This window comes from Pinus tabuliformis, chromosome X, assembly GCF_031772625.1.
Source record: "Pinus tabuliformis cultivar Carrire ecotype Pingquan chromosome X, CPIR1, whole genome shotgun sequence".
In the NCBI taxonomy this organism is placed as follows: domain Eukaryota; kingdom Viridiplantae; phylum Streptophyta; class Pinopsida; order Pinales; family Pinaceae; genus Pinus; species Pinus tabuliformis.
In genome coordinates, this window is record NC_142308.1 from 1,472,771,858 (window position 1) to 1,472,784,662 (window position 12,805).

The 12,805-nt window shown below is 41.6% G+C and overlaps 1 protein-coding gene across 1 annotated transcript; it reads left to right on the forward strand.

Annotated features, from left to right (window-relative positions):
- Positions 1 to 260: 260 nt before the first annotated feature.
- Positions 261 to 5,791, forward strand: LOC149145560 (uncharacterized). The gene is made up of 3 exons (XM_089452496.1): positions 261 to 1,152; positions 1,806 to 2,650; positions 2,759 to 5,791. Exons 1-3 carry the CDS (start codon positions 261 to 263, stop codon positions 5,789 to 5,791), a joined length of 4,770 nt encoding a protein of 1,589 aa, XP_089308622.1.
- Positions 5,792 to 12,805: the final 7,014 nt, after the last annotated feature.

Genomic DNA, 12,805 nt, shown 5'->3' on the forward strand with positions numbered 1-12,805 from the left:
CCGAACGGCATAACCCCCCATCTGCCAGATTTACCCTCCCATTCCCTTCCCCCCGTAATCCCTTCGGAGATCCCCTCTCATCCTGCGGCAAACCCTCCCCCCTCGGTATCAAACCCTCCCTCGATCCCTCCCGCTCCCTCTGGCAGCTATCACGCGGTCCCTCCTCTCCCTGAAGCCATCCCCAACCCCGGGACTAACCCACTCCCCCCCCTCCTGTTCCCCCCCCTGCGGGCTCTCAGGCAACTGTCAACCCGGGCCGCATGTCCTCCCGCCCCGCCAAGAAGCAGCGCTGTTTTAAATCCACTGCGGAGGACGTTTTCCTGCGACTGGAAGAGGATATTCAGTGGGGGGACGCCATGGATCTGGCGGACTGTGTCCTTGTGGGTCGGATTAAAGGCAGACACACCACGGCGGCAAAAATAAAGCAATGGGCGACTGAGATCTGGGGTCAATACCTTGCGGAGATTCCATCGGTCCAGACGTTCGTGCGAGGATGGTTCGCACTCAGATTTGCAAGGGCGGACCACACGAGCTGGGTTCTTTCATCGTTTTGGCATTTTGAGAAAGCTCCGGTCCTTCTCAAGCGATGGACGCCCCTTTTCGACCCGGAGACGGAGCTATTAGGCATTGGACCAGTTTGGGTCAGACTACCGGGCTTGCCCCTGCAGTACTGGTCTGAAGATATCTTCAAGAGAATTGGGAATGCGCTCGGCACTTTCATGGAATCCGATAAATCCTACATCACGACGGGCTCGATGGCTTATGCAAGAATCCTAGTGCACATGGACACCAGAGGGGGAGTGCCGGAAAATATCACCATACAATGGAAATCCACTTCAAGGAAGCAGAAGCTTGATTATGAGGGCATCCCCTATAGGTGCAGAAGATGCCACCAGGTGGGTCATCTATATAAGGATTGCCCCCTCCTCCAGAAGACCCAGCAGACAGCTACAGGCCAGGACCTGCCCACCACAGAAGGACTGCCTGACCCTCCGGCAGCTATGGCACCAAGAACGGACCACATCATCACATCGGACACGGTGGAAGCGCCTCCAGCACCTCGTCGCAAGAAGCAAGTCTCAAACTCGACTCGGCCTCCATCTCCTCCTCTGACGCGTTCCAAAGCCGCAAAGGGAGCTGTCTTCTCCTCGGGTACGTCCTCTATATCGTCTGCCTCTGTTTCTCTATTTGCATCTATGAGTTTATCTACCACTGGCATGCCCCCCCCCATCAGGATCCCCCCTCCCTCATCCCCGTCTGCCCTTGACCTGGTAAAGGTTGCATGCCCTTCCCAACCCCCTTCGCTTTATGTATCCTGCCCCATCCCGAGGCCATCTGGCCTTCCCACCTCCTCCTCGCTTCCCTCTTTCCCCCACCCCTCCTTTCCTTCGCCCTCCCCTTCAGTAAACTCTTCTCCGAGATATCCCACCCGCTCGACCACTAAGCTGAAAGTCTCGGACTCCATTGGGATGTCGGTGGAGTCCCAAATCCTCTCGCCCAAGCAGGGGCGTGGTCGACCTTCCTCTATGTCAATAGCTCGGAAGCAAACGGAGGACGAGGTCCTCCTTGGCAGACAACAGACACTTCACAGGGCCCTTAGAGCGCAGGACACCCTCCCCCACCCCCCTCCATGAAAATCTTGTCCTTCAACTGTAGAGGGTTGGCCAGCCCCGATAAAAAATCGGCCCTGAAGCGTCTCTTACTCACAAACCCTGTGGACATCATCTTCTTACAAGAAACCTTATGCAAAGCAGACTCTGCAACCTCCATACTTGGTTTATGGCTGCCTGGGTGGACTTTTACAGCCATCGATGTATCAGGCCGTTCAGGAGGCATTGCTATTGGCTTTAAGAACAACTCCATTCATCTAAAGAACATCTGGGGTGGAGGGGGTTTTCTGGGGGCAGATATATATTCAAAAGACATGGAGGAAAATCTTAAAATTATAAATGTCTATGGACCCTGCCTAAACAGAGAGCTTTTCTGGCAAAAGCTCCTCGGCTCCCCGCTTCTCCAAGCTGAGAACATTATATTGGGTGGAGATTTAAATTTCTCAATAGGTTTCTCTGAATCATGGGGACATCTGGCACAAATCGACCCCCTCTCTGACTTCTTTGGGCAACTGCTAGAAGATCATCATTGGATTGATCTCCCTTCTGCAAAAATCCAATACACATGGAAGAACAACAGAACAGGGGACCAAAGCCTAGCAAGAAGGCTGGATCGTTTCATCATTAAGGAAGGGCTTTGCAACCAACACCCTAGATCTCGACAATGGGTGGGAAGTGGTGGGATCTCGGACCATAGGCCCATATACCTGGAAATGGGAGCAAGACAACAGACCCAAAAAGCCCCTTTCAAATTTAATGCAACTTGGCTCCGGGATCCCACTTACATCAAACTGATAACGGACTTCTGGAAAGCACATCCGATTCCTGAGGATGTGGACCCAGCCACTGGCTTTGTCAGGAACCTCTCCGAAATCAAAGTGATTTCAAGAGAATGGGCAAAATCGAAGAGAAAACAGGATGATCAAACAATATCTCTGGCGGAACAAGCTATCGAGGTCCTTGAATCCCACTCAGATGGAACATTTTTATCCCCAGATCAGAAATCCATGTATGAAGACCTCATCAAAAGGAGGACTCAGGTTCTCAGAGACAGGGAGGACTCCTGGAGACTAAGAAGCAGAGCCATTTGGCTCAAGGAGGGGGATGAGAACACAAAATTTTTCCACCGTTTTGCAAATGGGCGGAAGGCGATCAACACTATCTGGGAGCTACAAGATGATCAAGGACATCCGGTTAGCAGTCCTGGAGAACTTGCTTATCTAGCCTCTTCGCACTTCAGAAACATATACAAGGCCCCGGGACAAGCAAGTCTGTTAGAAATCATGAGAGTGGCAGAACTATTCCCTAGATTCGTGGATGAGGAAGATGCAGAGGAGCTCACTAAAGATATTACATTGGAGGAATTGGAAGCCACCATCAAAGGCTTCCAAAAGGACAAGAGCCCGGGACCAGATGGCTGGACCATTGAGTTCTATTTAGCTTTTTTCGAGCTGCTAGGACAAGACATTCTCAAAGCTATCAATCACTGCAGCCAAAATGGATCTATCCCCTCGAGCATCAAAGCCACCTTCATTGCCCTCATCCCCAAATCTGATAAGCCAGTGTCTTTTAATGAATTTAGGCCTATCTCGCTCTGCAACTGTCTCTATAAGATATTGGCCAAAATCCTAGCAAACAGGATCAAGCCCATTCTCTCGGCCAATATTTCCTCTGAACAATTCGCTTTCCTCCACCGGCGTCAGATCCATGAAGCTATTGGTACTGCTCAAGAGCTTCTTCACTCTATGCAAAGCAAAAATCTGAAAGGAATGATCCTCAAGGTGGACCTCTCAAAAGCTTTCGATAGGGTAAATTTGCTATACATCAGAATGCTCCTCACCCATTTGGGTTTCCCTTTCCTCTTCATTAAAAGAATCATGAGCTGTATCTCTGATGTTCCGTTCAGCGTCCTCCTTAATGGCTCCCCCACCCCCTTCTTCACTGCCGAAAGAGGCCTCAGACAAGGCTGCCCACTATCCCCCCTCCTGTTTCTTCTCATTATGGAAGGGCTAAGCAGGTTGATTGCATCTGAACACAGAAGAGGACGAATAAAAGGGATTAAAATCACGGACAACTGCTCCCTTACACATCTACTGTTTGTGGATGATGTACTGATCTTTTTAAATGGAAGCATGGCTGACTCATCTGCGTTACAACATGTTTTTGATCTCTTCCAGAAAGCAACAGGGATGGTTATAAATGTACAAAAATCTACCATAACAGCGATTGGTTGCACTCCACAAGAAGTCATCTACACAAAAAATCGCTTCCCCTTTCATATTCACCCTATGGAGGAAGGGCTGAAGTATCTGGGTTTCAGGGTGAAACATGGAGGATACAGAATAGCTGATTGGATATGGTTAATCACTAAAGTGGAGAAAAGGATTAATGTCTGGTATAATAGATATCTCACAAGGGCAGGAAGACTCACTCTTATAAAAGCAGTGCTGGAAGCTACGCCGGTGTACTGGATGTCTCTGGCTTGGATACCAAGAGGGATCTTAACCAGGCTTCAAAAAATATGCTGCAGATTCTTATGGAAGGGGACTAAACAGGGAAATCTCTTCGCCTGGGTAAAATGGGACACCATAGCTAGACCTAAAAAATGGGGAGGCTGGGGAATAAAGAGATTAGATTTATTTGCAAATGCTCTGGCAGCAAAATTGGGATGGCAACTCCTCACATCACATAGTCTCTGGAAGAAAGTAGTTATGGAAAAATACATTGCCCCGGAAAGCATATATAGCTGGATTTGCAGGGAACATAGGGGAAGTGGAAGACATTCAATCATATGGAAAGCAGTCCTTAATTCTCTTCCCCTAATACGGGAGGGACTCACATGGAGAATAAAACAGGGAAACTCTGTCCGTATTGGTATTGATCCCTGGATTGGATGTGGAAACATGCATAGACTATCTGGGCAGCTCCTAACACATCTAAGGGATCAGGGTGCCACGCATATTGTTCACATTGCAGACCAAGAAAACTCCAGTTTTCTCCATCAGGCTTGGAGGACATCACAAGACCTCCACATTCCGGAACAATGGAGACAAGAATGGGAGTCATATACGGAGGCTCTCACACAAGCACACATCAGAATATCGGAGGAGGAGGACGAGATTGTCTGGGCTCTAGCTAAAAATGGTTCATACACCCCAAAGGAGGGATACCTGCAGCTCATGCAAACATTTCAGCCAGACAATACACAGCAATGGTGGAGAGCAATTTGGCATCTAAAAGCAGCCCCCAGAACGCGACTTCTCATGTGGGCTATACTATTCAACAAAATTCCTACTGGGGCAAACTTGAAAAAACGATCCTTCTATGGACCTTTCTGGTGCCATTTATGCAGAAGGAATGATGAAGATACTGAACACCTCTTCCTTTCCTGTCCGGTTGTTCAAGAACAATGGTCTATTCTCTCTTCACGCTCCCCCTCCCTCCAACAATGGCATGGCCTATCCATCTTCGAGGCCTGGAAAAACTGGCAGGAACAACACTCTGGGAAAGACAAGAATATCCCTCTCCTCATGTGCTGGTCCATCTGGATAGCAAGGAACCGTGCAATTTTTGACCAAAAACCTCCTCACTGGCCTGTCATTATTGCCCACATATTTGCAGACCTTGCTCTCATTCCTGATGATCCTCCACCAGCCCCCCCTCGGACCATAACCCCAGAACTCATAGATAAATCTATCCCCTGGGCTTACTTTGATGGCTCAGCCCAAGAGGAAGGCTGTGGGGGGGGAGCCCTCCTCTACTTGAGAGAAAATCACTATTTCATGCTCCAAATTCACCTGGGAAGAGGCACAAACAACTTTGCTGAGCTCACCACTGCAAAACACCTCATTTCTTTTGCACATGAGAAAGGCTGCACAAAACTACAATTGTTTGGAGATTCAAAGATTGTCTGCAATTGGCTCACCAGAAAATCATCTTGCACTGCTTTCTCTTTGAGACACATACTGGATGAGGCACTCAGACTAACAGATGCTTTTGAAAAATTTGACTGTCGCCATATTTACAGGGAGCGCAACGCTCGGGCGGACTACCTATCCAAGCAAGCAGCGCAGAGGCAAGAAGCGGACTGGCTAATACAAGAAGATCTGGATGGAACCTTCTTTCAGCACTATCACAGACCCTTTGATGACTATCAGGCTCAAAGGGACGCACATAACTGAAAGGGGTCCCAACATGCACAAAATGCTGTTTTTTTTCATGCTTTTATATATAAACTGTTATAATGATCAGTATCGACTATGGCGGACAATCATAGTTATTTCTTTTTTTTATTTTTTTGGGCAGCAATCTACAGCTGCACAGTAATGACGTAACAATGGAAAACATACCCTGTATATGTTTCTTTTTCTCTGCTGGTCTTTTGGATATATACCTCTCCGAACTCCCTGCGTGGATAAACAGTTTGGGGAGAGGAATGTTTTTATGTTCGTTTATCTGGTTCAGTTTTTTGGAACAATTAACAGTCTCTTTTAGAAGTTTTGAGAGGCATCCTGCCTCAGTATGCATATGCCCAACATCTACAGAATGTAATTTCTCTTGACTTAATAGAAATTACGACTTTTTCTACGGGAAAAAAGCTCTAGGTTTATGGTAACCCATTGTAATACCATGGTATTCATGTGAGCATAGTCTATTTAAAGGGGAAATTCTATCAGCTTAGATCCATCTTAATTACGGATCTACCAAGTGCTGAGAGGGATAAATAGATTTCATCCCTCTAAGAGTTTGGTATATGTGGAGTTAAGATGGATATAGGTTGGTTTTTATGATAATGAAGATATTAAATAGACTTAAGAAATTATATTGTAAAAAACATCTTAAGGTGAATGATTGAAGCTACATTTAGTCACTTCACAAAATTTAGTAAAAAATACCAATATCTCCATTAATATTTTTTTTCTAAATTAACAAAAAAAATTCAAAACAGTGAAATCTTATCACTCTTTCCACATCACTGTCCCAGAAGAGAGATAGTCACTGCCCAGATTTCCCACCATTTTTCAAACGTTCTCAACATGATATCTTCATGAAAATGTTAAGGTACTGATGTTGGATTAGTTGTTTGAAAAATATGTTGGTTTGTACAACTTTTCATCTTCTCTGTTATTCTTAGTTCATGATATCTTCATGAAAAAGTTAAGGTATTGATGTTGGATTAGTTGTTTGAAAAATATGTTGGTTTGTACAACTTTTCATCTTCTCTATTATTCTTAGTTCATGATATCTTCATGAAAAAGTTAAGGTACTGATGTTGGATTAGTTGTTTGAAAAATATGTTGGTTTGTACAACCTTTCATCTTCTCTATTATTCTTATTTTGTCGTAATGATTTCTAGGGGTTTGGCCACTGTGCCATATTGTCCCGAAAGGCGGAGATTGTGCACCAAAAAGGAAATTAATCCACATGTTACAATGTTGTTAAAAAATGCAAGACGTATGAAGGTAGTGAATTATGCTAATAAGCAATTTAGATTGGGAGAGACGTAATTAAATTTTATTATTTAATTGAAGATTTCCAATTAAAATAATAATAAATCTACATCTATATATCTATATATTGATTGGAAGGCTTCTGACAATGGTCACTTCTTTCCATTAGATCCCCTTCAGGCCTTTGGGATACCTACTACTTCCTATATTATATAGTTGGGGCTTGCTACTTGTTTGCCTGTTGGGGTAAACAAACTTGATATGTCTTTTTTAATCTCGCAGTGGGAGTCTATGGAAAAAGAAAGAAATTTGATTTGCATTTTCTCATCCTAATAGGTAAATGTTTGTAGATGAAGATTCCATCTTAGCAACTCTGTGACAAGGAAATTCTGTATATTTTGTTGTTGCTCAGAACAAAATCAAGCAATTTTTTTTAAACTCAACATTGGTTGCATTTAGGAGCAAAGAGTTGTCTCGATGTCTTCTTCACGCAATAAAGTTGTATGGGCAAATGATCCTGCCATATGACTGTTGACATCTAGCTTGCAGCACAAGGCTATCTTTGATGATGAAGCGGTAGTAGTATCTTGGTGGTGGGGAATATTTGGAAAGTTAAATCTTCAATGGAATCCATGATTTTTATGTGGTTGGTCCTAACGAATAATTTTTTGACGTGACAGGTTCTACAAAATAGGGCAAGGTAGGGTCCTGGAATTTGTACACTATGCAAATGTGAAGGGGAAACAATAGACCACATGTTTGTGTTCATTTGTATTTTTGCTCAGGAAGTATGGGGTGTTATTCTCCCCTTATTTAAGGATAGGGTACTTGGAAGGAGGCTTCCTTGTTGGAATGTTTGATGATAGAGCACTCAAATAACATAGATGATTGCCCCTAATTTCCTCTAGAGCCATTTGGATAGGAAAAAAGGAATAACAATTTTGTAGACAAGGAGATCTCTCCTTTTCAAGTACATCATCAAATAAAATACCTATATGAAGGCATAAAAATGACTCCAAAGTTTAAAGTTCCAAGGTGGGTTGCAATCTGGAGGTTGATAAAACTTATCCATGGCCTTTCTTTATTGGTGCTTGCCAAGGTGATATTCTTGTTATATATATTATCTATGAATATGTGTGATATTCTTGTTTTATATATTATTTGTGATTTGAACCCAAGTCAGCTACTCTTGCGTGTGTGATATTCTTGTTCTGTATATTATCTTTGATTTGAACCCAAGTCAATAATGTGCATGAGGAAAATTCGAGCTGGTGTTGCTTTTGGTGTTTTTCATGTCTACCTCTGCCAAAGAATTATCCACAATACATCAAGTTTTGGATTCACATGTCTCCCGATATTTGATTATTTTTCACATTTTGAAGTGGGCATAGAGGATAGCTCTTGTTTCAAGTGCAAACATATTCATTGCAGGTCATAATTGGTAGTGGAGCAGTAGGGATGGGCTTGTTGGGTCAATGTAATTTGAACCCAACTGCAAATATGATGCCCAAAACTTCACAACTAGTTTTGGGGGTTCCCTGGCAATAGAAAAGCAGAAAATTAGGAGGTTTGAAACTTTGAGGCCGTGCCCATCATATAAACCTTTTTGTATCACAACAAGCTTGACAATGGGAAATCCTTTAGCGTTCATGCTAGCGCAGCCCTGCAACTTCCCAGGTGTGCATGTTATTCACAATTCACACTATGATTTTTTTATTTATGTATTTGTTTTTGGTTGAAATTGCTACATGTATAGATAGCTTGTGTGACATCCTTGATAATCATGCCATTTGAAGACCAAGTGAAGAAAGCATAGATCATAGTTGAATATATTTTAACTTGGAGGTGTTTAGAAGATTCAATTGTGAAATGAGTTGTTGCAAATAAGCTTCTTATCTTCATTTAATGAACTATGTCAAATACCTCAGTTTTATTTATAGTTTTGTTGAGTTAATGGTTAGTGAATGGCTTGATAAAGACATTGTTCTTCATATGGATTCCCTTTGGATGCTAGCAAATAGAAATTGTAGACCTAAATAATACAATTAATGCTCCTGTCAAACCGTGCCTTAGTTACCAAGGGTACTAAATTTATTGTGATTTCTTTATCTAGTTTGTAAATTACTCCGTGAAAAGGGAAAGCTAAGCTTTGTAGATCCTCCTCTAAGTGAGCTTGATCCTGAAATGAATGTGATAATTGAGAAAGAAAAGCAGTCACAACTCATTGGCTTGGAACTTATTTCTTCTAAAAAATTTACATCCTGGGTGGTTATGGAAGCTGTTGGATCATGTCTAACAAACAAGTATTCAGAAGGACTCCCTGGTAAGAGGTAAGTGCCTGAAGATATAACTTGGAATGTGAAGAATGACACCATCATGATTGTGATTGTATCTGAGCTGCTTGGCAGTGTCTTCTTGCCACTTGGTATTTTTTTCTTGTTAAACTCAGTTTCTCTTAGCTTTTGGACCTGTACTTTTTAGTTTGAATGTTTGACATGTGTGTAATGGTTTCTGGGTTCAGCGTTATAGTGTAGAGACTTATAGTTGTTGCATGAGTATCTATTATCACAGTGATGGATACAGTTGTTGGACACTTTTCTATATTTATTCATTATTGTGTTGGGTTGGGATTTATGCCATGCATATAATATGTTGGCAATGAATTCATTGACCAAAGTGAGAGGCTTTGCTAGCAGAGGGCCCTAGAAGCATTCCATCTTGACAATAGTACATGGGGTGTTAATTTAAAACCATTATCTCGATCCCCAACTAATTTTGTTGTTTGTAAAACTCTCCTCCAACCACATCATCGTATTATGGTGTGTATGGTCTGAACTACGAACCTCCTTTGATAAGAATATCTTTCCTAATTGGGCATGTAAAATGTGAATATTTTCTTTGCCACGTTTAGGGTTTGGAATTACCACATGGAGGGCATCTGTCTCATGGATTCATGATAGAAAAAAATCGAGTATCTGCTACATCAAATTACTTTGAATCAATGCCATATCGTCTAGATGAGTCCACAGGTGAGCTCACATTTCCAGTCTAATAATAATTAGGAAGGAAACAATTCCATCATTGACAAATATTGAACCAATATTTTGGGGAAGTGTTCAAAGTGTTAATGGTCAAGTTTGTTTTCTTGGGTTATAGGATTCATTGACTATGAGATGCTTGAGAAGAATGCCACCCTTTTTAGGATCAAGCTTTTCATTGTTGGTGCTAGTGCATATCCCCGAGATATTGATTACCCTCGCATGAGGTAGGTATTGAAGCTGGGTATTTCCACAGATCTTATAATGGCAGTTATTTCAAAAATTTCTCTTTTCAGCAATGTTTATTCTAGGATATTTTATTAATATGTTCTTATAGTATGCAATGTTGGATTTTTTTATGATTTTTAGTACTAAAACGTTTGTGGTTTGGGAAGATTTCCAATACAGTTGGGGCATACTTAATGATGGACATGGCACACATAAATGGTCTCATCGTTGCTTCTATAATGGCCATTCCATTTGATTTTTGTGATGTAGTAACAACTACAACGCACAAGGTGAGTTGATGTTATTATTTTCTTTGCACTTCACCCTTTCGGTTATAAATATGACTATATTAGATAGATCTTTTTTTGGATCTATCTTAATGCTATCTATCTGTGCCATTCCCCCCCTTGTATAAGAAAAAGAATCCCATTAATGTTCAATAAACGGCGAAGAACTAAAACAAATATGTCATTCCCATCATAGGAGGAGTGATTATAGAGTTAAGAGGTGTAGATTTTCCTTTTTATTCTCTTACATGTTCTTTGATTCAGTTCCTGTTTTAATTTTTTTATTTTCTTTCTGTTTCTTATCACTACTAGATCAAAGCTTCAATGAAACTCATTATGTTCCTTGAATTGTTTGTCAATTGTTTCACTTTTTTCCTTTCATTTTTATCTTTATGATATTTTTCATTATGAAATATATTGGATTGGAGGGTTGTGATTTTTAGTCTTTATGAGGTCCTTGGGGAGGAATGATATTCTTCAGGAAGGAACCAATATTGGGGGGTCGACCTAGAGACAACCATCAAAAATGTAGTTTTTCTAGGGTTACAGGTCAATATGAGTTCTCCTTCCTTTCCTCCATCATCCATACTGTTCTCCTGCTCACTGATATCATAATATTGGATATATCGATTTTTTGTATCATTTCGTTTATAAAAGATACATGAAATAATTTGTGGCTTTCTAGGGTGGACCACATAACCATACCATAGGAGGGTTGGTTGTTTGTTTAAAACAGGATGTAACTATAGAGTTCAAGGCTTATCAAGTACAAGTGTAGCACTCTCACATGTCTAACCTTCTATAAAATTCATGCATGTGAATTATTTTTTGAATGGATTTTGTTTCTTATCGAAGGTAAAATAGTTTTATTAAGTTGTAGAAAATTTCCGAGCCCTTGCAAAGAGCCCATGGATTTTGGTTACAATTTGGTGTCTAGTGGTAGTGAAAATCACCTAGTTTAAGTTGATTTGAGGCCTTTGGTAAGGATCCTATGTTCATATGCTAGAGTACACAACCTACTTGTATATTGATTTCTATTGGATTTAGTTGGTTGAATGTAACATGGTATATATTAATGGCTTGGAGAGGGCATTGATGGTGCAAGAGTAGAGGATGTTTTGGATGTTGCTTCTATCACACTGAACAAGAATTTTGTACCAGGTTACATGAATTTTTTCTTTGTATATTTAGTTGTAAGGGGTTCATTGATTTTCCTTTCTCCATGGGATGATATAGCTTACTTTAATACCTTACATTTTCATGTGATCGAAGTGTTATGGTTCCTCGTGGTATACGCGTACGGACTCCTGCATTAACCACCCGTGGGCTTCTTGAGGATGACTTTATTAAGGTTGCAGATTTTATCCACTGTTATCACTCAGGTTGTCCCTTTTGACTCCTAAAGGGATACGGCTGAGGTAACCACAAACCAACTTTGGACTGCAGGTCCTAGCCTACCTGCAGTCAGAGAGGGCTCTCTCTTTATGATTTAGCTTTGTTGAAAAGGGATGATTTTAGGCTAGATATGATGCACAGGGTTTTTGATTGAGTTTTGGTGGGAAAACTGACACTTTCAGGTAGAGAGGCAGAGTACAGTCTGAATCTTTCAAGCCATTGGGCATGGAGTCGAGGAGGGGAACTGCCGGTGTACTTCCTTAATAACAGTGAGGGAACATGGAGCAAGATAGCTGAGCTTGAAGCAATCTTCAGGTTTAAGGGGTGAACTGAATGCTAAAGAAAGAGAGGCAGTTAAGAATCTCTCCAACAGGTTAGCAGAGAAAATAATAGGGCGCTACTTAGGGGCAGTTAAGAATCCCTAGATAATTGGCCAACACAGGTGAATTGGGGTAAACATGAGCCGGGAGGAATTCAATGTTCATAACCAATTATTTTAGAGGAAAACATCAAGAAACAACAGAGATTGAGCATAGAGAGTACTTAAACTAATTCTAGGCTATTCTTTTTTTCTGCTATTTAGATAATGGCAAACACATAAACAGAGATAAGAGGCACTTATTGCTTCAGGCCGCAGCGCAGGAATTCCATCTTCAACTCTTCAACATTCATCAACAACAGACAGTTCGCTCTCCAAGCTTTAAGCAATCTTTGATTACAGAAAAGTTCAGGTACACAGCGAGTCTCTCGTGAAAATTCTCAATTAACCAACCCTTAAAACTATACAGAGGGTGGTA